The sequence below is a fragment of the Platichthys flesus genome, chromosome 8 (genome assembly GCF_949316205.1).
Source record: "Platichthys flesus chromosome 8, fPlaFle2.1, whole genome shotgun sequence".
Taxonomy (NCBI): Eukaryota; Metazoa; Chordata; class Actinopteri; order Pleuronectiformes; family Pleuronectidae; genus Platichthys; species Platichthys flesus.
Genome location: NC_084952.1, coordinates 17,229,014 through 17,256,370, shown reverse-complemented (window position 1 = coordinate 17,256,370; position 27,357 = coordinate 17,229,014). Strand labels below are relative to the sequence as shown.

The following is a 27,357-nucleotide window of genomic DNA, read 5'->3' as shown; positions in this document are numbered from 1 at the left end:
TTGGTTTTCATACTCTGCTTGTATGAGATCATATACTGTGTAAGCTCTTCACAGCATCTCATGTGAAATTAAAAGCCAGTACCTGAACATGCGTAGATTAATTTTAATGAAGAAATCTCTATTGTAATGTATGGTGGAGGAAATAAGACATTTGTTCTCTTCTCCAGGTAGAAGAACGATAAAGTGCAAAAGACATCCACAGGTTCAGAAGGAGAAGTTGTTAAAATGATAGAGGGCAGATTTTCTTATTTTTTTGGTATGGCAAGGTCAAGTAGCTGTAGGGTTTGGTTTCAGAAAGATAATTAAGCAGATGATCACTGAACAGGTTTCGAGTGTCAGAGAAGCTAAGTGCAATCAAAAAATATTGACGCGCTATTGATCCACAGCACTGCAGCTGAAAACTCATATTGGGTAAATCATCATGATGAGAAGTAAAACATTGTATATTAGAAAAATAATAAAGTACATAAAACAGTAATCATGGCTCAGTATATAAAGGCAGAACATACAGAAGTTAAGTCACATAACAGGCACATTATATGGCTGAAACTGCCCTCTAGTCCTCTTCTTTTCCAACACATCACATGTCTTAGTTTAACTTACCCATGTGACATGCTCAGATTTCACTAAACGCAACACTGGTTCCAACACAATCCTCTGTTGCTTCTCCATGACATTGCATTCTATACTCTCACTGTGCTCTTCAATACACTTTTCATGAGTCTTTCTCAACACAAGATTTCTCTCTGTTTCAGTCTGAACCGCAGACAATGGAAATACTTGGAAATGGAAGATGTGAAGTCTTGTGAGGAAGATAGGAGAGAATATTCAGTGGGATGTACCTCCACCTAGTGGCGGAATTCTTTCATTACAGTCAATTTATGTGGAGGAAGGTTGTCTTTAATGGGATTACAGGTGGAAAAAAGTCCCATCCTGATACACCAGTCCTTTTAACGATGCTTCTCTTAGGTTCCTTTCTTTGACTCCCATTCCTGAAGAAATAAAATGGATAGGAGATTTAATTTAGGTTATGGCTGAATGAGGTGTAGCACTGCAATGTAGAGCCATTATCACAACACTCAAAGTAATGTCAACAGCAATGACCACATTAGTCAATAATGAGAACATATGAATTATAAATACATTTGGCCTCCACTCAGACAGTTGCAGAAGTTATTTTGTCTACTCGTAGCAAAACCCAGGCTAGCAAGTAACACAATGTAATAGTTTATCAAAAAAAAATTCACTTAAGAATTAATGTAAATTAAAGACCAAGGACACATCCCTATAAACCATACAATCCCTGCTAGCTCCAAAGAAAATACTTCTTATATTGTCTTCAAACATAACATTTAGTGACAGACTACAATTTGATCACAATCACATTAAGTACACTCACACATACCGGTACTTCAGTGTAAATGTCCAAAATGTCAAAGCACCAACACACACACACCCAGAAAGATTATTTGTTTGTGTGAAAACGCTAGATGATAACAACACATAGTTACCTTTGCCTTCTGCATGACGGTTCCTGTAGAGGAAGCATAGACGGACGGAGGTCTCCTACGTATTTCTGAGGCACAATTTACTGGTAGTGAATCACTGTAGATGTTCTGCCTCTTTTTGTTGGAGGCCTACACACCAAAAAGCAAAGAAGTAAATAGAAGTAAGTACTCACAAAAGTGCATGTAAGCAAATATTTGCACATTAAACAACAAAATATACCTTAACAGGTGGTTTAGCCTCGACTGGTGCACCCAGCACTCCACCTGCCTGACTCTTCTTGAGGTTTTCTTTGACCCCTGTGAGTCGCAGCTCCAGATCCACTCTCTCTGCCTCCTTAGCTCGACACACCTCCTCCAGATGGGACACACGTTTGTTGATACAGGAATTCCTCTTATCTGCAAACACATGGACGTATAAAACACAATGAGACAAACTAAAACCACAACAACAGCACTTGTATTTCCATTTCCTCAGGATGGATTTCAAAATAAAGTATATTAACTCAAGTGCTATGGAGATAAATGAGTGATGACTTCATAGTATCTATTTTCAAAAATGTAATATTTGTAATAATAGGATAGAGAGAGTGGCAAAGACAAGCACCAAAAGGTCAACTCACAACTGAACTGCACACTACTGAAGGGGAGCTCAAGCTTCTAATGACTGCTCAACCAGGAGCGCTAATCATTTCTATTTCATCCCACTTCATACTTTGACTCCACTGTTGTAGCTTGTTCCTTTTCAGATGAAATTTTCCAAAGAAAAAGTATGCTTATTTACAAATGTTAAGTTTACTACACAGATGTACCTAAATTTTGCTGGAGCATTAAAACGCTGCTTACCTTTTAATGTAATTACTTTGATTACTTTGCTGATAACTTAATCTAGCAAATAGTGAAAACTTCTCCCCACATCCAACTTATTTAAAATGCCTGTTTAGTCCAGTCAACAGTTTAAACCTCAATCAAATTACTTACAAATGAGAAACAATTTACTCAAAATATCAAATTAATAGAACATCAAAACATATCTGAAATGGAATGTGTACATGACTATGTGTACTATGTGAAACTACATGAAATTAATTAGATTTGGAAGGAATTTAGTTTTAATAAGAGCAATTAGATGGCTTATTGAGGCCTGTGGGGAAACTCTCCACTCACATGCCCTTTAATAAAGGAGGTCAAGGTCACATAAAGAGCAGAGATGTCTGCGTTTGATATCCAAGCGTTGTGTGCAGGCTTTCTTCAATACTAGAGTATCCAGCAGTTAAACATAATTTCTCAATTAACATATTAAAGACAACAGTTGACATTTTTCTGATTTTGGAAAGTCTGAACTGAAATCCAAACATCACCAAAAACTATGGAGTAGCATCTGCAGTTGTGTTTTAAATCTCCGTACCAGAGGCTGTCTTTAACTCTTCCTTCAGCTCTTGCTTCTCTTGTCGTAGGGTCACCAGTGTGTTTCGTATCCCATCTCTCTCTCTCTCCAGCTCCTCTTTTTCTTTGAGGTAACGCTTGGCATCCTCCTCCGCTCGTGTTTTCCCATACCTTCCATACTGGTTGGCATCTGGGCGGGAGCAAAGGTGAGGGGTCAGATATGCAGGGGTTATGGGAAGAAGACAAAATGTCTCACAGTGTTCCATCTTCTCATTTTGTTTAATATCTTCACACTCTTCACACAAAGGGAGTGACACCAGCTCTACAAGTCATACAAAACCGTAGCACTCTAATGTGACCTTATATCATAATTCAAGAATGTTTGTGAGGGATCAAGGATACGATGCACAAATAAAAGATAAACACAGTCTCCTGTAGATCAAGGAGGCAAGACAGCGGATCTAATGCGAGTGTACAATAAATCTCAGGTTACATCCTGAAGCATTCAGCCCTGCAGAGCGCCGGCTCTTTGAAGTGTCAGGACGTCACAGTGAAGGCCTGTGAAACAGCACAGAGAAGAGCACGGAGCTGTCCGACCACACCAATATCACTTTCCTAAAGCCTGGACGCTCAACTTCTTTATTTGTAATGTTAGAGTCCAACTGACACGGTGGAGCAAATGGGAGAGGACAGAGAGAAGGGAAGAGATTATAGATGGAAAATAAGAGAATGATTGAGAGGAGAGAGAAGAGGGAATATTGAGCCGGAGGAGAGTTCTGATTTTACGACTGTCAGCGAATTGGCAGACCACTGAAGTGACTGTATGAATAGTATAAGTTACAATAAAACTAGAGCTTTGGAATATATGACTGCTGTGTGACACAACTATATTATAAGGGACCATCTGTAAAACTATTCATCTCCTTTGAAGGGCAGCAGGCTGCTATGTATTTTTTTTATTTATGCATGTATTTTTTATGCATAGAAGTTAAAGCAGAAACAGACAAAACCGCGAGTACAAAATATATAACACAGGTCTTGTCATTTTTTTTTATTTGAAAGACTGTCCCCTTTTTATTCATCAAATATACTCGCAAAAGCTACTTGCATATTAAAATAATCTTCTAGTATAGAAGAGTCAAGGCTCTAAACCCCATATTTGCATGTTGCAGTCTGCTAGAACAAGCCTAGAGAATTTAGACCACCTAAGGTAAATTGGCTTTTAGCCTCATTGCACCTTAGATATAGAATACATTTCACTGACAAACTAATGTGTGCCTCACAATTAGTCTATTTAATTGAAATCGACCAGTTGAACAATATGCTCATGGAATTACTTAGTTGCCTCCTCATCAGAGGACTTGTTCAAAAGAAACTTTGCATGAGGCTTTGCTAGAGAACAGACCAATAGAAGTAAAGCAGTGTAACTTTGGAAGACCAACCAATCACACTTACTTGAGCCAGTCCTCTTGAGGGAAACTAATGGTTTAGTTCTGTCAGAGTCGTTGCTTGAGAAACTTGAGCGCCGCTTCCCTTGATTCCCAGACTGCGGCCTGCGGTTCTCCCCTGACTGGGTGGAGTGCAGAGGAGGGGAGGGAGGACATGACAGATGTGGGAAGGATGAAAAAGGCAAAGCAATAAACTAATCTTTAGATTTATTGGCTTAAGGCCGCTGAGGTGTGTATGTTTGTGTCTGTAGGATGTGAGGGGGTGAGTGTTTAAGTGTGTGTCAGTGAGGTTAAGAAAGAGGTTTACAGGCTGTAAAAGTGCCCTGACCTCTTGCTTTGCTGTTATCAGTTTGGTTGCTTTTCTTTAGTTTTTTTTCTCTCCTTTACCCACACAGTACTTTGTCTCTGACCCACAAGAAGCCTTCATTGATAGGCGTGTAACAGAGCACTGTCTGTCTGTGGGGGTGACTGATTTTGGGCGTCTTATTCAGACGGGTCCATCCCAAACAGCTGCACACACAGACACACAGCCTCTAATCTTGTCATATTAAAGTCAAGCATTACACAGGAGATTTAAGTGAACTTTGGGAAAGTGTGTGCAGGTCTGTGCACATGCAACGTACCTGCATGTCTTCATTAGAGACCTCATCATATGTCCTGGAGTCTGTAGAGGCACTGCTGGAGGAGGTGGCCCACCTAGGATCAGAGAGAGGGGAGATATTAAGTCGGTGAAAGGTCAAAGCATCCCCACTCTCGTCGGTGGCCTTGCACTGACCTTATCCAAATATCCCAACCCCCCTCCCCCCTCTACCCCAGACAGTCTCACTCACAGGAAGGAATTACGTGCAGCGTTACGGATATTAGCAATGGTTTCCACATCAACATAGTCGTAATGCAGCGACTCTGGGTCTGTGGTAGAGCCTGTTTCTGCCAGGAGGACACCCAGCCACCGTCCAAGTTCATCAGAGCTGGCAGCCTAAAAGGAGACAGGACAAATCAGTTTTGAAACGCCAGAATTTGTACATTACAGGTGGTAAAACAGTGTAATTGGTAAAATGGGGCCACTGAAACAAACCGTCAACACAAAATTATTGAGCAATAGTAACCTTGTTATACCTTCAGATATCAAAGCAAATACAGAATTCATTTGAAGTGTCTTGCCTCTAAACTAATGCAAGTAAAACATCCACTCTTCTTTATACTTTGTTTTTGGTCTCCACCACCCACTGAGGAGCTATCTTAGCAGCTTAAGTACAATTACTTATCATGCTGTTTGGTGTTGATCAGGAAGCTCACATTGTGTTTATCAGAGCTTCAATGTTGAAAGCTGTTAGCTGATGCTGCTCAAGATAAGGTTGATGAGAGCAATAAAGTTGAAGCCTTCTTAAGGGAAACGATGGAAGGTGATAAAATGCTTCGTAAATCTGAAGGAACTGCAGAGTCCAGTGATAATTCTCTGTTATTCACTACGTGCTGCTCTTATCACATCACACGCAGTCCTTTGACACTAAGTTATATTAAAATATTGAGTAGCAACTATCAAGTACGATAATCAAGGTACTCTACCTCCATTGCAGCCACCTCTTTGTTGTTGCGTAGGATGCGAAAGGCAAAAGGGTGTTTGGGTCCAAGCCCCGGCACCACCTCACAGCTGAGGAGAGGGAGTGACGGCAGAGAGGTTCGAGTGTCTCCCTTGTCAAGGTAGAAGTACAGGAAGCCTCTGCTCACACAACACCACTGCTCCCGCCACACCTGGTTAACCAGCACCGACAGGTTGCCTGTGTTGTGAGGGGGGAAAATAAAAATGAGGCGTCTACAATCTTGTGAGAACTGAGAAGTGATGCGAGGCAAGGTCTGACCTTGTCGAGGGTCAATGAAGGATGTCCGGGCATCACCAGGCCGAGGGGGCTTCTTCTTGGTGAAGCTGATGATGCGGGTGATCTTTCGGCCTGCAGCGATAGCTCCTCGTTTCACCTTCCCTACATGAAGAAGTTAAGGATTACACTGTTGATTTTTTGTCCAAATTCATCTTTAGAATATGAAACTTGACTTTAACTTAAAACATGAGAACCCTCTTGAGGAAATTCTAGATCCTGATGCAAGATAAAACATACTAGCATTTGTTCCCAGAGCATCATCTCATGGTCTTCATCAGCAAATGCTCTGTTTTCATGGAAATAACTAAACTGTGTTGAACTTTGCTGTGACCTAATACTGCATTTATCTTTCTTGACTTGTAAACAGCCTACACATCCCAGTTGTAATTACGACTGGGAAAGTCAGAGGTTTCTGAAAGCCCTCGTACATCCGCCTTGGCACCTCATAATAGAGATGTGGCTGAAATCCAAATAAATATGGATGCCTTATGTGAGCCAAGGCTTTCCCTTCGAGGTGATTAAATCCAGATTGATATTTTAAAGACTTTCATATCCGACTCTGCAATCATACAACTGTCTTGAGCTGTAAACATCCTCACTGTTCCATCTTCTTCACCCATTCAAGCATATATTCGCACAGCGCAACTACACAGGTTGCCTTTTCTATAACACTAAGTATCCCATAATTGTAGGTATTGGCAGTGTTACAGGGTATTTATATAGAGCATTTCTAGCCATCAGAGTCACATCACAGAGTAAAGAAGCCGTATCACATGATGAGAGAAAGATTGACTGACTAGAAAGATTAGGATCTGGTGTTGAAGGTAATTAAAATGCTGGATGTTTTGTCAGAGGGAGAGGGAGAGGGAGAGGGAGATTATTATGACCTCTTGTTTAATGTCCAGTCTAATTGGTTTATTAGCCAGTGGGAAAGTTTCCATTTTTCATTAATACATTGTTGCCAGAACTATCAGGGAAAATTTGAGGGTCCAGTGTGTTGCCCATGGATACTGGGATTGAATCACTGACCCTCTGGTTAGTGGATGACCCACTCTACCTCCTGAGGCAAAGCCGACCACTTGAGCAAACTACATCTGCGGAGAAAACGCTGGTAAATGGGCCTCAAGTTTATTTTTCTTTTGCCGTGAAACCCTATATACGGATTTAAGGATGTGCGAGTCTGTCTCACCGTTCTCTCTGCAGTTATCTCCAGCTGACACACCCACACTGTCTGAATCAGATGTGTTCCTCTCTGCTGATAATCTCTGAGGAAGACAGACACACACACATAAGCAGTTTCAGAACAAAAAATAAATGACTATCCCTGAGATGACCTGGCACACGTACCCACCTCTGGATTCTTTCATTCTCTTACATACTATCTCACAACCACAAACATCCGCTGACTTTTGTCCTACCAAATGTATGGCAGCTCTGTTGTCCTCTCTCTGTGCTTATTGCAGTTTAAGTTGCAACAGGTAGAAAATAATAAAAGAGGATCTGCCTGTTGCAACACTGACTCACTGCCACTCCTATCATTTCTTAACACCCAATCACACTACATCTCCTCTTTGTTCTGAAAGCCAAACACAGCTATGACTGCGCACTATAGAGCCAGACTGTTTTTTAAGGAAATTTATGGTGACAACACAATTGCAGCCTGCTACATACTTTTACTCAGCTCGGCTGTGAAGATGAATTATTGTCTAGAGGATAAAAGCGACAGCATCTAACTTACACAAACATCCTCTCGGCTACACTTACCTTGTCAAGTTCAGTTTTTCTTGGACTGACGGGAGACGCAGACTCCTCAGGGCCTGTGCTCTGACTGCACACCTCTCTAACAACCTGCAGGGATAATTTACATTTGTCAACCTCCATTTTACAGTGAATTCCTTTTGACGTATGCCAAACCCACTTCCAGTGATTGTCAGCATGACTCCTGGCTGTGTTACTGTATAACTGCATACATATGTATCTAAGCTGGAAGACAGAGCAGAGTGCAGCTTACTCCAAGCCATCTGTGGGCCTGTTCCTTGCTTTGCACCGCCAGCACCAGCGCATCGCCATTAGGCAACGTGAACCGGAGCTCATGGTGTTTCCTCTTGCTCTCTTTCGGTGCATAGACCACAGTGCACTGGGGCAGCAGCAGGTCCACATACGGACATGTATCCTTGGAACTCTTATAGCACTGCAGAAAGGAGGACAAATGGGACACTGTAGGTTGAAGGAGAGAAATTTAAGATCTATTCCTCTTAAATGAGTGTGTGAATTCTAACCTGTAGTCTGTTCTCCCGTATGACTGTGAGCTGTTTGGCCCACTGTCCAAAGCGTTTCTTGCGCAGCAGGAAGGCACAGATGTGACAGTCTCTGGCAGGAGGCATTGAGCTCTCATCCGACGGCCACTGATGAGTGAGCTGGACGCTGGGGCTCCTCTCTTCTTCATCCTCCTCGTAAGACTCGTATGAACTGCTCAGAGCATCAGAATCATTGTCTGTGAGAGCAGCAACAGAAAACATGAAGTTATCATCATCTCTTGTCTGTTTCTATTCTGTAATCAGAAATTAGTTGGTTTCTTATAACTCACAAGAGTTTTTACGATGTGAATTTATGCAGGTAGTGGGGTAGTTATTTTCAGCATCTTCATATCCATCTTCTATGGAGTTGGGAGGACTGGACCTGACTGCAAACGGGAGAAAGAAAGAAAATCTAAAATTTGTGCTTGTGTTTCATGTGCCATTGATTGTAACTTATAGTAGTTCTGTATGTCAATTTAGCTGCTTTCAGACATGCTCTCCTGACATTATCCAGAGGGGCTGTATGTGGGAACGTCAATGTCTGAGTGAAAGGCTCCAGACTGTGTGGTGAGTTTCTCCGGCCAGGCCCATGACTAAAAAAGTAGTGCACAACACAAAGATTTCAAAAGAGAGCTTTTGGTAATAAGGACTGATGCCAGTGTCAAAGTGCTGTACATGTTACAGACCTAACTTAATTTGTTACATCCTGCCTCTGCACCACCCGTCATCTGAACGCTCTGGAGAGTTCTGTGTTTTTGTGAGCACTTCTTATTGAAGTATCTCCTTTTCTGTGTGAAAGTCAAACTCCGGAGCTCATAGTGTGGATATTCTCCAGAGTTCTTGTCTGAAAACATCATATGTGGGTGTGATTTAAATGCTGAGAAGTGACTGAGGTTTTTACACCGAAATGACAGGATGGCTGTGAGTTCAGCGGAGGCGGGAGGATTGCTGACCTCGAGCGATGATGTACTCTGGCAGTTTGCCAGGACTGAGCGGTACCGCCTCCTCGTAATAGTCCTCAGGAGGCGGTGTGGTGGGCAGAGGGGGAGGAGAGTCCGCTGAGTGCAGGGCCGGGGAATCTGCACAGCTCTGCCAAAAGGAGACACAAAAACATAGCTCTCAAATCTCCACCACAACCATTCAAATTTGTTTTCACACCCTAAGAACTGCATCATCAAAGAGATAAAGAGTAAAAGCACACACTCTGGGTGGATTTCAACTGTTTAACTCTTCCAACAGCTGGCAGAGTGAAGTGTACACGGGAAACCCCCACAACAAGGAATACACTCCCAATGTTTTTCTTTGCTTTGCATTTGTTTAGAGGTGCAATGGTTCCTTACAAAGCTGGATTTGGATTTGAGTGCTGACAAGATGGAGATCAAACAACACACATCCCACACATGCAGTGTCAACAAACCTCCAGAGTTCAAAGCCAGTATTTCATTTGTAATTGATAGTTATGGTAAAGGAGGGGGAGTGTGGAACTTTTGGCAACTTGCCTGATTTAAAGTGTCAGTTTGGTCGTTCTTTTCTTCTTTGATATCATCTACATCATCCTTCAGGTCTCCGAGCTCGCAGTCTATAAATCACAACAGCACACAGTTACACTCCCAGTATGAAGAAGGAACATTGGTGTAGATCGTATGACGACAATGCAGCACTGTGCTGAAACTCAAACTCACCAAATGTCTCAAAGAGGGACTCGACAAAGCTGGTGCCATTTCTGTAAACTGATGAGTTCATGTAGATGTAGTCTGTCCCCGGCACTGAGAGAGAGCAAGAGGAAAACGTGAAATAACTTCCTGAGTGTCAACAACATGCTGAGCATTAGAGGATAGGAAGGGAAATCTAAATTAATGGATACATGATAAATGCAACAAACAAGTGGATAATGCACATGCTGCTATCACTACCTCTTTCATTCAGGAGTCTTTCTCAATTTTTGTTTTTTAACTAGCTGGACAAAAACTACCACAAAACTTGGGAGGATGTGATACTAGTCAGGGGGCAGATCCAGACATTTCTTTTTTCATTTTCTTTAACATTGTGTGATCGCGTATTTGTCCCCATTTCTCAAAAGTGTCTTAACATTTTTGTGAATCATAATAATTGTATTGTAATGGTAAATCCAACTTAAGTACAATGAAATGCAAACACTTTCCATGATACTGTATGAACAGTCACTGTGTCAGTGATTTCTCTCTGACCTGACGGCTGTAGCTGCTGCAGGAGGTTCCCCACTGATGTCTTCTTCTCCTGGGTGGAGGAGCTGAGGTTTTCCTGGTCCAGCATCTTCAGCAGAACTCCCAGCTCATTCACCAACACCTCCATGGCTGCACAGGGTCAGGGGGCAAAGGTCAGAGGGGAAGCAAGTTCAGTGTATCAGCACAGAGGGCAAAGGTCGGGTCGACAAGTCCAAACAAACCCCAGGAGTAATGTCAAAGAGGCCGATTCTGCTTTGTTTCCCGTGTTTTCTGTCACTTTGCGTCACAGGTTGTCGATGTCAATCTGACACCTTATCACGGCCTGCCTGTTACTAACCAGACTAAACAACAACACCAGGGAGGAGTGACAGGAAGCAGGTTTGCTAATTGTTCATTAGCCCAGAAGCATAGACAAGTGAATACAAAGCCACCAAAAACAAGAATCTTACGCAAAACAGAACATCCTGAATGAATAAAGTTCAGCTGCATCTCTGACATGATGCTTGCACAAACACATGATGAGCACCAACCCCCAAACTCCAGAGCTAACAAGCAGGAGGTTTAATTCACAGGGACGTGATCTTTATTCAACAGTTGAAGTCATGAGCTGACTCAGACCCCCCGGCCTCCACATCATTTGTTGATCTGGGAGGAGGGATTGGTCCACTCCCTGTTTTCAGAACAGAACTTAAATAAACTGTCTCCCTCTGACAGCAGTGGGACACCCTGAGAACAGACCCGCTGCTGCTGTTGTGGTGTGTGTCTGAATTCCTCCTCTGTCTGATTTTTTGGCGGACGCAAGCAAGTGCCACCAGTCTCTCTCCTTATCTTTCCCTTTTTCCTCCATAATTTACATTTTTTGTATCCTCTTTCTTTTCTTTTGCTGCGTCCTACTATCAATTTTTGTACATCTACTACTTCTGCCAATTTTCACAGTTGAACCACACCAGAGCCACTGACCCGTGCATCTTCATGGAGTCAGCCACGGGACAGCCGAGTCAGAGAGCTTTTTTGTTTGGTGTGCGGTCATTTGGAAATGAGACCGGTTACACTACACTAACTACTGCGTGCACGTGCACTCGCGCACACACACAAAAGGGATATATGTTGTGTATTTAGTGAGCTGGGTCGAAAATGAACAGTCGATCATTGTACCCGTCTAGAAAAGGCACTTGAGCCCTTATGAGTCCTGGTTAAAGTTAGTGGTAAGGTGTGTTTTCCAGTTATTACTGATGTTGTGAGAACATAATCAGTTTACAGTAACTTTATGGGGACTTGTCTTCCTTATGGGGACAAAAATCTAGATAATTAAAGCTTAAGGTACAGGTATGTTTTAAGGTTAGGTTTAGGTTAGAGTGAAGGTTCAGGTTAGACAAGTAGTAATGTAGGAAATAAATGTAAGCCCATATAATATCCTCTCAATTCAGTGAGTGTGTGTGTGTGTGTGTGTGTGTGTGTGTGTGTGTGTGTGTGTGTGTGTGTGTGTGTGTGTGTGTGTGTGTGTGTGTATGGTTGCGTGTGCACGCGCACACTGCACACAGACTTCTCCCACTCCTTGAAGACAGACATACTTTCCTGAGGTGGGTCTTCCTATGGGCCAACACAGTGCCACAATAGGTGTGTGTTTGTCTGTGCATGTTAATCAACTTTTTCTTCTCAATAGAACAGCTTCCATCCATTGAAAAAAATTATAAATATGCTTTTCATGCAGGGATCTGAAATGTTACCTAATTAAGATCTGATTCACGCGACAGAAATAAGCAAGTGGAGTTCAGGGAGGGAAACTCATGTGTGAGGGATGTGTTGGCCTAGTGAATGCAGTCTCTCTGCCAGAGGTTTCAGCTGTTCCCATTCTGGCTCGAGTGCACCACTGGGCTTCCCCTACCCTAGTGGAGGAAACTTCTCCACAGCATGACTCACTCCCTGCACACAGAGAGCGATTTACACCATTCAGCACTAAATCTAAAAGTGCACAGAAATCAACGCTGCAGTGATTTTAAGGAGTCAGCATGAAGTAGGACAACACACTCATAAAAAACAACCCACTTGGGCTACAAGTCCAAAAAGCTACATTTACAGTGTTGAAATGAGAAAAAATGAGGAATTGCTTTGCAGTATCTGGCATGTGAGGCACTTAAGACCACCCTTCAGTCAGCAGTCATGCCTGTTTATTCAACACTGCTCTTCTCACATGGGTACTCTCACATCTCAAACAGCACATGATCCTTTAAATCTCTGCTGCAAAAGTTCATAGGTACTCGCTGTGTGTGTGTGTGTGTGTGTGTGTGTGTGTGTGTGTGTGTGTGAGCACGTTTCCCTCTGATGTCTTTCAAAAGCCAGATAAAACAGATTGTGAGCCCAGCACCTGAGGGAAACTACACACAAGGCGCCATATGATGATAACACTACATAAAAGCAGGTTGGATAAGGTTTAATCAAAGACATACAGAGGGTACATTTAAACGTTTGCAGCTTCAAGAAGGACAAACCACGACTTTAATCCGAGCTCTGATTACAGCTTCTTTTAACCATTGACAAAAACATTATGAGGGGATATTCCAGCCTAACCCCACAAAAGATGGGTAAGGGAATGTAGAAAGCTTTTCAAAGCATTGACACATTTCCCTCTTCACAGTTCCCTGACAATAGTTGTTAAACACTAGTCACATTCCTCACCTTGTTAATAGTGCAAGACTCTGCAAAGTGCATTTGTGTGTGTGTGTGTGTGTGTGTGTGCAGCAGAGGGAGTAGTTAGTTTAACAGTGAAGACTCAGAGTTTTAAAAGAGGCTTACATTAGAAGACTTTCAGAGGGAGTGAAAGAGAGGAGGAGGGGGAGGAGGATAATGTCAGTGAGTTGAGCACCTGCGCTAACACGTCCAATAATTTGACACATAATGCCACCTCAATCAGATGTGCAGATGTGACTCTCGTGCAGGCTTAGCTTATCTCTTTTACACACAGACACACACAGTTTCCCATGCGTGTCTATAGTGACAAAATGTGTTCAGTCCGCAGCCCTGTTTCACAATAATGTTGCTGGCAGACATACCAGCTAACCACACATAGAATTTGCCAAACAAAATGAGTCCCTGGAGTCCTAAAAAAAAAATCACAATGCTGCATTATGAAGTTTGGGTGGCAAACTGTTGCTTTCTCAACAATTCAGGATTACTGCCTTTCATCAATCTGGCATGATGGTTAAGGCACAAAGGAAACATTACCTGACCACTCAACAGTTTCTACATGTTTACGTTGTTGGGAATACATTTCCATATCTTCAACAATCCTTCATCAGCTTAATCTACCTACAGCTCAAATACGTGATGAGTTATAAAAACGTTCTACACTCACCCTCAACAGCAGTGGATGACAGTCCCACCATTTTCCGGAGGAGAAAAAATAGCAATCACTCATAGACACACAGATACTGCAGGAGATGTTCCACATCCCAAGCCTTTCTCTGTGTGTGTGTGTCCTGTTCAGTCTTCGTATTGAAGCTGAGCTGCCTACTGCTGCATACACACTCCCCCTTACCTCTCTCGTCCTCCCTCTGATCTGTTATCTCACTCCATCCCCTCCCACACTCCATCTCCCCTCCTCTCTTTTCTTTTGGTGGGGTAGGAAGGTGGTGGTGCTCTGTGTTTGTGTGTCTGTGTGTTTTGTGTAGCTCTATTGAACCCTCCCCCTCCGCTGTAATCCCAGGGATCGTATAGCACCTGGGAAAGGCCTGCTGTGTAAACACACACATGTGGACTAATAGCTAACTCACATTCTTTATTCCTTCACATTCTTTCCCTCAGTGCACTTTATTAACATTTAACTAGCTGTACACACAGTCTGTCATCCACAAGATGCCAGTGAACCCACTGACACAACCAGTAAGGTGTTGGTACAGCAGCCTTATCACCGTTATTTAAATCAAGCTGCAGTTGATCATTTCAGTATATACATTTTTTTCAAAACACAAAGGGGATGATAAAGGAGTGACTGAAGGCTCTGCGATGTAGGTAAAGGCAAGTTGAGACTTTTCAGGAGTTACACTCGGTTGACTTGTTGCCTCAGGGCAGACTCGTGTGTCCCAGCACGATGTGACATGCTGCCTTCAATCACACTGGCACCAGCGTTGCACAAACAAAGCCTCAAGCGCACATTGACAAATTCAACTGTTTCTCCTGAGTGGAGACTTTTACTATACATCAGCTACATAGTGGAAACAGTCAGCTGGTGGTTGCCAAGGAGTGCACAACAATTATTCGATTTTTTTTTACCCTAGTGAGATACGCCATATAAAATAATGTAATTATCTCTGTAATTTTCTTACATAATTCCAGTTCATGTCAAAGATTTACATGATGCAACAACATTCAATTTGTCGCTCTTGGAGGTCGGGTTGGTAATTATGTTCTCAAAAACCTTTTATCTTATCGGTTGAAATCCTTTTCATGTTCCAATAGTGATTAATAAATTAAGTTGCCTGACAGAAAAAAGAAAAAAAGAAGGTGTCTGTGGTAAACATGAACAATCATTTCATTCAGTCCTGACGTACCTGTCTGTCACTAACCGACCTGTCTGCCTGCGATGACACAGCCAATTATTGGAGGCTTCACAAGCTGAAGAGTCATACACTGCTGAAGCCCAGACGATGGCCAGAAGTTAGCGAGTGAGTCACAGAAGTACCAGTTGCTACAATGTGCATCAGAGTAAACTGCGTACATGTAACCCTCACTCACAGGCCAGGCCTACTAAGTCCTCAGCAGACATTTCTGGTTTTTATTCAGAGATTGCAACATGTCCACATGCTGAGGGGCTGTAAGGTTCCAAATGGATGAATTACAATTAAATACAAATAGCAAAGTTGTCTCCATCCATTGTTTTGTGCCTTTCTTTAATGATGCCTCATTTTGAAAACCATAAACATGCTTTTCTGCAAAACCCTCTTGTTTTACTTCACAAAAGACACTGAAGCATTTCAAAATGTCAAAATGAGACTACAAATGAGAACAGATATTCCACATATAGGTACTTTAAACTAAGGTTTGACATCCTGTCCTACTTATAATTATAAAACAAACTTTTCAAAGATAAGATATATGATACAGAACTAACCGTGATCATTAAGAACAATGTAGAAATACCACCATACACAGAAAATGCATTAGTCTTACAGAGGATTAAAAACATTACTCCCAGGGTTGTCAGTGAAGATGATGGAACATTCACTTCCTAATTATGTACGCAGGAAGTCCTCCTACTGTCTCATTTCATACACTGATCAGACCTTCCATGAGGTTTGTGTGGTGTTTCCCATCTTCACCAAAACTGTGATGCCACAGACACACCCAGACAAACCTCTCCTCTAAATGTGATCCTGCAAGCAAAGCTGTGAGCTCACACAGGACAGTAAATACCCAGAGGAGACAAGGAAACGTACAACTTTCTTAAATACACATCACTTTACCTCTCGTTACAACTACTGGGTAAATACTGTAGAACTGATGAGTATATTTAAGTATTCCAGATAGGTGGTTGGTAAAAGCACATTTGAAACTTGGCAATTTCAAAATTAAATAGATTCATATTGAGTTTTACTGTAATTAAATGTCCTTTTCTTAAATCTCTTTACCATTGCTCATTTTGCATCGCCTAGCTGACCTTTATTTCTTCACCCCCAAGAAGATGTCTCCCACAGCATCCCTGTATATCTGGTTCACCCTGTGTCACTCATTCCATCAGCACATAGCTAGAATTGCTGTCACTTTTTTTTTACAGGTAGATGTTCGCATCCTATTGGATAGTTAAGTCTAAAGTATGTATTCCTAAATCATATTGTGTCCTTACGTCTTGCCACTGATGAAATACTCAAAAGAGTTGAAGTTGGTGAGAGTTGAAGTTGGTGCCTCTTTGCCTGACTCATCTGAGTAAAATAGTAAAGTCACTAAGCGTAGACACTCCAAGGTACTGTTGGTTGGCCCTTTATCTATAAACTAACTTTGGGTCCTGCTTAGAGAGAGGAGGGACTTTCTCGGGAACTAAACAGCCGCTATTCTCCTGTGCAGATATAATATACACTTTACATATTATATAGTGGCATATACAGGAATATTTGAGCATGTTCAAAATTTCTCAACTTCCCACGATCAGGCTCCCCCCTCAATTGAAATCGGTTGAGTATAGTTTTTTGGGAAAACCTGCTAACAAACAAACAAACACAGATAAAAACAAAACCTCCTTCATAGAGGTTATAAAAAACATAAATATAACCATATAGGAGGTAAATCCTGTTTGACAAAGCTGCTGTGAGAACCTCAAAGTACCATCTGTGAATCCACAAGAGATCAGTATCTAATGAAAACTGCTGGGGTTTTCTGGGAAGTCTTCTCTTCCTTATTGTCTTTGGACACGTTGGGTATTCCGTGCAGCCATTTCCCAACCTGATCCGACATGAAAGAGCGCTGCAGGTTGAAGACTCTGAGGTGTCCACAAACACAGTGTGGGACTTTCTTTGTCTCATCTCTGCAGAGGCCAGCTGAACAATACCACCCCGCGACTTTCCCATCATGTTAACAAGTCACAGGAGAGGTTTGAATGTTATCTTCATACCCTGTGAGAGTTATCTTAATACCACCATCCAACTCAGTCATCAAAGCTGGGGCATGAAGCTGAATCACAGCTTTAAGAGACGTAGATGAGGAGATGTCATATCTCCGGTTCAGAAACCACAGGCTTTATCACAAACCTCCGGCTCTGCTTAGATCACTAAGGTGTGTGTGGAGCCAGCACCTTAACAAAGGTGAGCTAAACCAGATGGCCACAGACTTTTAATTATATTAAGAGCTGTGCCAACGATGTCTTCTCTCACCAGCCTGTGCCCCATCATGATGAAATCTCCTCCCACTCGACTCCTCAGATTCCAGGAATTTTCAAAGTGTGATGTTTCTCCTCTACCCCAGCACGAAACATGTCTGGGCATTCTGATATCTGCGGAGCCCGTGAAAGGTAAACAGAAACCGTTGGTTCATTGGTCAGATGATAAAAATCAGCATGATGACTGCATCTCTGACCTGACTGACATTACGCCTGGCTTCTGTTTGCTCAGTGTAGTCATCAACTTAGCCTGGATTTAAGTAGGATGATGAGAGCCAGATGCTATTTTTATGAACGCCTCAGATTTCTTAAACCTACTACATTCAACATTCTAATTATAACAATTGAGAAAATTACGACATGTTCGTGAAAGGGCCTGCTTGCAATAACAAACCCACTGCTTGTAATTTTGTTTTGCTCCACTGCTCATACCTATTAGCAAAAATTGGTTCACAACAAAACAGAAAAAGAATATCGTACAGAATGGACAAACTTTAAGAACTCTTCTCCCATGTTCTTCTTCTATGGTTTTACAAAAGTATCATCCAACCCATTCAATTTACTGTTCCACCTGTTTCTTCTACACACCCTCTGTCACAAACTGAATAAAACTATTTAGATATAGTCCAACAGGGTCCTCTTCGGCAAAAGCTTTGGCAAAAGCCTTGTACCTGCAGCTATAGCAGCATGTTGGAGTCTAACCACACACTGTACTGTCCCTTTACTGTCCATCAATGTTTAATGTGAGATGTTCTTGTTTGTTATGAAGTGTTGTGAAACTGAATTTCCCCTTTACGGACAATAAAGATGATTTCAGACCTGCACTGAACTCCAGATAATCTGAGATTATCAAGAGTAAGTGAGAACTCAAATCAGTGCAGCGTGCATTCTCAAGAGATTTTCCTGCCATCCCCCTAGTAAAAACTCTGGAGAATGCTCAACTGAGCACATATTAAAATCGAGCAGGATTATGTCCAGACAATTCACCATGAGCAAGTTGGCGAGGTGATGACAGATGACAGATGCAAAACAAAAAATGAATTTAAGGATGAAAATAAGACAATTTCAACTTGGAAAGTGAACTAGATTGAAGAGCTTTTGGAGATAAGAGCTGATGCTGGTCTCATGTCCTGTTACCTGCATGCTGTACTCAGTACCTCGCCTGAAAACACCCGAGATTTTACGGTTTCTGTGAACTCATCAAAGTGGATAATGTTCTTTATATTTGAAAGGCAAACTCTGTTGTGCAGACATTCTTGGGAATTCCTGTCTGAAAACGGCTCAACTAACCAGCTTGAGATATGACTCCAAGGGCAAACTAATGTTGCTCCACATCTGCTAAATCAGTAAACAGGCAACTGACATCACATTGACTTTGAATTTAACAATATGGCAGGTTGGTGTTTGCAGCTTTTTCCCCATTGACCCCAAACAAACAGTTAATTAGTATTACTGGCACTTTGCCTTTTTATTAATTAATTATTTGTTCTTCTTGGAAATTACAATGATTCCCAGGGGAATGAAGAAATAAGAACCACATAAAAAAAATTGCGTACACAAGTGGATGGAGAGTCACAGTCTTGTCAAACAATCAAATATACAGTGATAAGGCTGAGACCATCAGAGTGGACATTTAAAGGCCATTCTAACTGTGATAAGCCAATAGCTGAAAACCCTCACAAACTGATTTCAGTCTCATTGAGCACGCTGCCAACAAAACTCGTTTCCTCTCCTACATTAGTTAATGGGCTGACCACATTTACTGCGATGCCCCATGTGCTCCCTATAGAGAGGGAGCTTCCTCCCTCTGCTGATGACATCACCTATCACCTCCAGCCTTCTGTTTCCTCTTCCTGTCAGCTGACCCACTCCCACTTTTACTGTGCCGTCTCTGGTGACCCTATTCTCAACGCATTGTCTACATCCTGCGCTCGATACAATTGACTGACTACTTTTACAACTGTATTTCAAAGGTGTGACAATATAATGAATCTCTTATAACGCACCATTATTACAAGGCTTTATTTAGCTACTGCAGTATAGTCCCCCTTGAGAATGTGAATTCCATTTTCATAGCTTTGACATGGACATTTTTCATGTGGGTGGACATGTTAGACAAACATATAGAGCACATGCCCTTTAAATAACATGCTGGAGACAAGCAGCAGGTGAGGGGCACATGTGGAAAAACTTATTTGGTTTGGAGGAGTAGTAAACCTACACAAATTGAGGCGGAGGGGGAAAACATGTTATGCCCACTGTTTTTAATTGTAGACAGTACGATGCTTCAGGTTATCATAAAACAGTCGGCAGATACCACACTCTATTTTACTCAATGTAGAGAGGAGAACTGTCCATGGATATATATGCTTTGAATTGTTTTGTGGATACTGCAGGTAGTATTCTGTCCTTGTTTTGACTTCCGACCCAAATTATTGAGTGGCACAACTGATTTCTTAGATGCAAACATCAAATTCATTATCTTAAATAATTCTGAGCATTGTGTCTTACTTCAAATATTCCTGTTAAATGCATGCATGGATTTTTACATATAAGTAAGCATCCTGTAAATGAGGTGTGTAAGTATCCTGCAGTCAACGTCTAGAACTAATTTCTAACTTGAACGTGCATCCTCACTCCCTTTAATTAGGCCGCTCTAATGAGCTTGTCACCGGGAGACTGATCTAGTCTAAGTCATTAGTCCTCTCAGACGGCTGGGACGTTTCCATGGTGATTGGGTGGGAGAATTATGGGTTGGTGCACTCCCTGATCACCTGTTTAATCATTATCAGGCTTTTGAAGGCCAGCAACAGAGCACTGAAGCTTTTGATGTGCGTACACACACAGAAATGTTATCAGCTCAATTATCGTGGTGGGGCTACTTGAGTCATCTATGAAAAACAACTACATCGTGTATAATGCGATGGTAAAAACAGGCAGTAAGGAGTCTTTTAAAGCTCATAATGCCTTAAAACAAAGACATTTGGGTCAGAATGTGTTGTTCCATTGTTTGTGCTCATTGAAACTCCCAAAATCGTATGCCCCCTATAAAAATCCTTTACTTCCTGCCTATCATGTCAATAGCTGGTCAGTGCGCCAATTTAGTGCCCCGATAGGATCAGGAATTCTCCAGGGGATTTCCTAGCCTTTCCTTCCTTTTCCATTTTCTTTTCATTCATTCATTCAGGGACATGCTCATGTTCCCACAGACCAAAGAAAAGTAGGTAAATCATTGAAATAAGAGTAGAGGTGGTATAATCATGGAATAGTAGCACACAAGACTGTATATATGCACAAAGTGTAGCACTGGTCAGAGTGCTACGCTCTGCAAAATGTTCATCTGTGTTTCTCTCAACATGGCTTTCGGTCAATGGTCAAAGGTCACAAAACTGCTCATGATGGGGGCAATGTCCGTCTGTTCAACTTCTCTTCCGTCTCTCCCCCATTTTTCATCTCATTTATTCAAGTCCAGGATGGCACAGAGGGCTTGACTCAGCCTGCTGCCAGACAAAGGCTCTACAGTACTATTTAGATCCCGTATCTGCCCTGAGTCCTATGAGATCACCACAACGCTATGTCTCGCTCTCACTAAAGTATTCACACACTGAGAAACATGCTATTCTGCAAGTGCAAGTTCAGCTTTAAACTGATGTTGCACAGACTCTGGTAATTTACACACAACACACATGCACACAGGACAGGAAACACACACTCGCACACACATTCACACAAGCACAAAGGGGAAAAGGAACAGCTTTGTCTCCATTTGGGATTTTTTTTTGTTAATGGGATTTTGACGGGGGCAACGGCTTCAGTCTTTCAGCCGAAAACTAGGACAACTCTTGAAATCGTATAGCTGTTGTCTGAATTGGATTCTTCATTCAAATTCTCAGTGATTATCTGAGGAACGCTTTTTATTGTGTTAATGTGTCAACTAGTAATATGAAGGGGAACCACAAATATACGAGCAAATTCTTAGAAAGAAAAAAGTTCCACATCAATGCTGCTGTAGTTGGTTGTTGTGGTTTCATATATCTGCACACTGTCTTAAGACTAAACACCATTTAACCACCATTAATAAATCACTTCTGAGTTAAGTAATTTAATTATCTGCAGAATCAACAATCACGTATATCGTCAGTTTTTAAAGAAGCATTTGATAAGGGAAAAGGGGATATACAATATGTCACAATTTTCAAATATCATTACAGCACAGGACAAATAATGAAGCTGAAAGGTAAGTTGTATATCATTAATTGAAAAAGATGCAGGCATAAAAATGTACCACAGAATTCAATCAGCACAGTTTCACTACCAAATGGACATTAATTGTCCAGTCATAACAGTTGCGGACTACAACGTATTTATAGTTTGTGTTAGATCACCACTAAAAATGTATGATCAATAAGCTTACAACATCAAGAGATTTCTCTGCAGATTAAAAGTATGTATAGTGAAAGCACAAAAAAGCAAAGAGTGAGTGTCGCCAGTGTGAAGACCAGGGCTCAACCATTGTCTGTGTTTAACTTTTGAAACAAACTTCTTGTTGTTGCATTTAACACACTTACACTTGTGGGATAAGTAGAGAGATAGTTTTACAGACTCGATAAAAGTCCAGAACCACATTGTCAATACAATCTGTGCACTGTTCTGTTTGAACCTGGATTCTGCCTTACGCTTACAAAATGCAATTTCTATACATGTACAATAACTAAATCATATATCAGTGCTAAATTATAGCTGTCAAGTAACATACATTAAAACTAAAAGATAATAGCTCTTATTCTATCCACGAGTCATATTTTCTCCAATAGTTTCTCCAATAAACCTTCCCTCTGAATATACTGCTTGTACGTACCTGTGTGCATATGAACCCCAGGCAGCGTCACTTTTCACCCTCTGCAACACAAGAAAAGGTTTCTGAGTGCCACACACACTCTATAGACCCCTGGTGTAATGTTGTGCAGCATATCTCCATGGAAACAGTACATAAACAGCTGTGCAGAGAAGGACCATTGTCTATGCATGGTGGACATGTGCACGACCACACACACACAGACACATATACAATGCACACACCTCAGACACATGAATCATGGTGATCTCCTCATTATTGGGTTACGAGGGAAATTCCACTTCTTATAGGGCTGGTCCACAGCGGTCATAAATGATTTACAGCTCAATGTCATGGTGTGGCATAAAGGAATATATAATAATGTAAGTAATAAAAAAAAAAGTACTGTATGTAGGAGTGTCACTGAGCTTGCACTGTCTGAATTTCTGATCTGATGGAGAAATCAATACAATGAAACGTATTAAGCTTAGGGGAGATTCCCCTTGTTTCCATGCAAGGCCGAAGTAGTGGAAAGTGCTCTGCTGGAACTGGCTTTATAACAGAGCAGGTGACACACAGACACAGAAGCAGATAGATTAAACTAAATAAAAACACAAACACATTAAAATTAAACAGGATGTGTTTTTAAAGCTGGAAAGTCAGTGTCGGCCTCACGCAGCTGCATTGAAGCGTGTCGTCAAGGGCTGGTCAATTTAACTATGCCGATATTAATGGTAACATAACTTTCATAACATCAATATAATAAAAGTCTGATATTCATCAATATAATGATGAGGACATACAGTATTGATCAACTTCAGATTCGTAAAATGTTTTGCTGTTTATTAAGTGTTGATCATTCTCTGGTCATAAAGAAGAGTTAACCATCACTAAGGAGCAAACACCTGTCTTTATTCTTTAAAGAAATAATAATGTAAAACTTACAGATGATAGATATGAAATGTTTTACATTGATATTATATTTGGTCACATTACCCAGCCCTAGTTTCTTCTGACTGGAAACTTTTATCCACAATCAGGACAATGAAACCATTACATCATAGTTAGATTAGCTAAAACTGCTTAACCTGCAGACTGTAACATACTGGAACAGTCTTTAAACAGTGTTATAAACCATTTCCACAAACACTTCTTTTGTTGCGTGGACATGCGGATTGCAAAATGCATAATCAGAAATGTGTTACACGTGCACACACAGTGAGGTCACTCACTGACCACCGGCTAGATGACGACAGCACAGTGCATTTTAATCCTACTCATTTGACCTGATAATCTTAACCCAGTGAAAACAAGTTTTAATTCAATTGCCTACAATGCAAATCATTGTGAATGTTCAAAGAAGATCTCAACAAGCCTTAAGGCTCAGAGATATGCCAAATTAAAAAGGAATTCTCTATGTGTCCTAAATTACATGCAAAGATTCTCTTTTTACACATTTTTCAGAGGAACGTCGATATGTGGAGCACTTCAACCATCTCATTAGAAGACAGGCATGGATTGAAAAGGGATTTCTCGAGCATGCAGCCGACTTGTGTTTACATGGGCAGTATGGTTAATTTACAAATGATTGCAAAGTCCACAGCAGATCACCGTTTTGTTCACATATGCCAAGTATGCTCCTAAACAATCCTGACAAAAGCTGCAATTCATAATATCTGCTGGACTAAATCACAGACAATCCCAGCCCTGCAATGCATGTCAGCGGGGACAGCCTCTCCCCTCTCACACCCACCTGATGCTCCGCTTCTCATGAGGTGGCGGTGGAAACAGAACCTTTATTACGCTGCTGCTCCAGCTGGCTTGCACAGCGCATATTAAAATGCTCCCACCATTCAAGCTCATACCTGCCTCTTATCAAACTTACCAAGCTTGAACTTGTACAACTCCACAAAGTAAGCTGATAGAGTCAGAGACGTAACCTTTGAGACGTGCTGACTTAGGTAGTTACAAGGATATTAATTCAAACATCCGTAATCAATATTTGATTTTAACGATGTGTCAAGTGGGTGCTACTTGTAAAGACAATCGATTAGAGAACTATTAACTCACATTTTAACTCTATCTCAGCTTTTGGAGCTAAAATTAAACAGAACAAGTGATTACAATGGAGCAGAAATGTGCGTACAAACAATGCAACCCTCACTGCTCACATACTTCCACTTCATCCTTTAGAGGGCAACACAGAGTCAAAGGGCCCAGACAATAAGAAACATGTCAATGGTGGAAGAGGTTGTGATGAAGCATCTCTTAAGAAAGAGACATCAGTGGCTGTTCCCTTTGTCTGTAGTTTGTAAGCAACTCACAAAGTCTCTACTCAGAAATTTCATTCATTGTTAAAATGTCATCCTTGTGTTCTCTAGTTGAACTATTGGCTACACTCCCCCCTACTATTTCCTGTGGTACTACTCCATTTCAGCTTTTTGGTCCATATCTTTGAGCTTTCAGAAGATGAGCACAAATATGGGAAACATTAACACAGAGACTGGACAGAGGGCCTTGTGTTTTCATGTACATATTTAATGTTGAGCATAAACAAGCTTTGAGAGCAACACTTATATCAGGTGTTAGTGAAGAACAAAAATCTAAATGGAGTAGGAGTATTGGGCAAATATCAGGTACATCAGGTTGACACAAGAATGAATGAAAGCTAATTTGATCTGCTTCCCAATTCAGGAGTCATGTCCTTTGGAGGATTTGGTCTACAAAGGAAGGGTCTGTGTAGGAAGAACAGACTGCAAAAGCCAAAGAGAAATGAATCAGTGTGGTCTACAGAACATTGCGTCATCAGCCTGTCCAAGTCTTGCAGTTGAATTGTTGGCTACTTTGAGCCGCTGCACTAACCGCAGCTTGGTCCCCTGCATATCTAGCTTGTTAGCTTTGCGTGTAATGACTCCTTGAATAGCTTGGCCAGAGAAAGATTAATCGGTTGTATCTTTCGTTGCTCTGAAATTTATCAGATGCACTTCAAGGAGCCTTTGCAATGGGGCAGGTTGCAACACTATAACGCCATCTTAAATGCCCATCTGCAGGTTGCAGCCACGGGAATGGGACACAGAACATGTCTGCTAGATAATGCGGTCACATTCACTGTATCACTTTAAATTTTTATAAAATGATATATGTCAAATTCAAGTTTCAGCTCATTGTGCTGCACCCAGGTGGCTACAATGTCAATGAATTCTGCTTTAACGGTTGATGCTCAGACAAAGTAAACAAGAAGAGAGCACCATTTTGAGCATATTTGTTATTGTTTGGAATTAATTTATACATTCGCTGATGAACAAACTAACCATTAGTCACTGTTCTATTGATCAAAAACAAAGGCTAAGTAGTTAAGCATTTTCCAATCTGGTAATTTAAAGAGCATACAACATGTTGGGTGCTCCCTTGGGATCACCAGCCGTCACTATGCTTTTTCTCCTGCCGGGTTTAAAAAACAAAGCTTAGATATAGACAGTGGGTCAAGCTAAATTCCTGCTTGTGTGTTGACAGGGATGAGAGTGACAGACTAAGGTTTCTATCAATATAGACAACCGCTAAAGACACATCCTCCTTTAGATACTTTTTGTACACACTGAACGGACAGGTAACATCCACATACACTGACAAGCCGAGGAAGGATGGAAAAGAGTTCAGTCCAATGCAGGAAGGACATGAAACAAGCAACTTCAAATAAAGTCTCTACTTTTAGCATGTATGCGATGAGACTATCAAACAGCTGCAGGAAATAAGAAGACAGAGAACCATGTGCGGTTCGTCCCATTTCCTTTCACCTCCAGTCAGTCGAGTTAAACTGTCCATAAATTTGATTCCTCATAATCACTATCACATGTTTACCTGCCGGGCGGCTCGCAGCGAGTCAGTGAGAGGCACACACACACATGTGTTTCCATCTCTGTGAGCAGTAACATGATACAAGAACATCAGCTGAAGTGTAACAAAAAATCTGATCAGACAACTTTAAAATCAGTTGTAAACTGAAATCCTCATAAACGCTGCGTTGGGCCACACCTCGTCCTGGAACTGCTGTCATTTCCAATCTTACTGCCAGAAGCCCACGAGGGGGCTACATCTATTTATTTGCTTTGACATTGTGGAAAAATGTGTTGTGACGTACCCTTCCCAGAATAAAAACCCCCCATCGAGCAAAAAAAACCAACTGTTCTTATTCCCAGCTTTTAAAACACTGTAGATGTCCATGGGCCTGAATGAACAGTTCTCTGCAAGTGGTGTGAAATATCAGAGATTACCATGACAACCTGATCGCCAAAATATATAATTTCATCCAAATATTTGAATTGACTTGGGGAGTGGGATTCGTGGCTTTAGGTCTTCAGCAGAAGCAACATTCACATTTTAAAATGTTCACCACCAATCAACAGACAATTGATTTTTATTTGAAAATGTACAGTTCGAGAATATCACATTAGAAGATTGTGCAATATGTCAGAGATTTAAAAAGAGAGATGAAAAGTACAAACTGCCAGCTCTCCCTCCAGTAGAGGTGGGGGGGCAGCAGTCACAGGTGTGAGAGGAAGGAAACACACGGTGGGCGTGTGCTGCGTGACAGTGTGATCCATTAACACATAATGCAAATCTCTAGAACCACATGAACAAACTGTGTAGAGACACAAAACTGTGAAAACACACGTTTAACTTCCCTGCAGCAGAGATTCTGTACAAGAACAGTCCACTTACATTTGTTGCCGCTAGTGTCCATCCCGCCAGTGAAGAAGTGTGAGACTGTTGAAACGCAGCGCCTGACCGTGTGTGTGTGTGTGTCTTTGTTTGTGTGTGTGCATGTGTACAGTATTTTCTGGAGGCTGCTGCTTCTCTGCTGGGTCCTACAGTCTGCCGACATTAATCCACCGCCATGTTTTACTAGACCGGCGCGCGCTCACACACGCACACACACACACA

General features: G+C 41.5%; 1 protein-coding gene across 3 annotated transcripts; it reads right to left on the bottom strand.

Annotated features, from left to right (window-relative positions):
* Nucleotides 1–85: 85 nt before the first annotated feature.
* afap1l1a (actin filament associated protein 1-like 1a) lies at nucleotides 86–27,357 on the bottom strand. 3 transcript variants are annotated; one of them, XM_062393572.1, is made up of 20 exons: nucleotides 27,136–27,356; nucleotides 22,441–22,481; nucleotides 10,721–10,846; nucleotides 10,196–10,279; nucleotides 10,013–10,092; nucleotides 9,467–9,602; nucleotides 8,804–8,899; nucleotides 8,496–8,710; nucleotides 8,228–8,407; nucleotides 7,981–8,064; nucleotides 7,406–7,481; nucleotides 6,199–6,318; nucleotides 5,906–6,117; nucleotides 5,170–5,315; nucleotides 4,963–5,035; nucleotides 4,347–4,461; nucleotides 2,914–3,081; nucleotides 1,729–1,904; nucleotides 1,512–1,637; nucleotides 86–992 (listed from the first exon to the last, which is right to left on the bottom strand). In XM_062393572.1, the coding sequence occupies exons 2-20, from the start codon at nucleotides 22,448–22,450 to the stop codon at nucleotides 966–968; spliced, it is 2,250 nt and encodes a 749-aa protein (XP_062249556.1). In that variant the 5' UTR covers nucleotides 22,451–22,481; nucleotides 27,136–27,356; the 3' UTR covers nucleotides 86–965. The 3 variants fall into 3 exon arrangements, with proteins under 3 accessions (XP_062249556.1, XP_062249554.1, XP_062249555.1); XM_062393570.1 differs by lacking the exon at nucleotides 22,441–22,481 and having other exon boundaries at nucleotides 27,136–27,357; XM_062393571.1 differs by lacking the exons at nucleotides 22,441–22,481; nucleotides 27,136–27,356 and adding an exon at nucleotides 14,070–14,241.

Coding starts and splice junctions, on each gene's coding strand:
- afap1l1a (XM_062393570.1), bottom strand. CDS start 27,298: ATGTCGGCAGACTGTAGGACCCAGCAGAGAAGCAGCAGCCTCCAGAAA. Junction 10,847..27,135: donor GGACACTAGCGGCAACAAAT/GTAAGTGGACTG, acceptor GACCCTGTGCAG/CCATGGAGGTGTTGGTGAAT. Junction 4,462..4,962: donor TCTCTAATGAAGACATGCAG/GTACGTTGCATG, acceptor CACTCCACCCAG/TCAGGGGAGAACCGCAGGCC.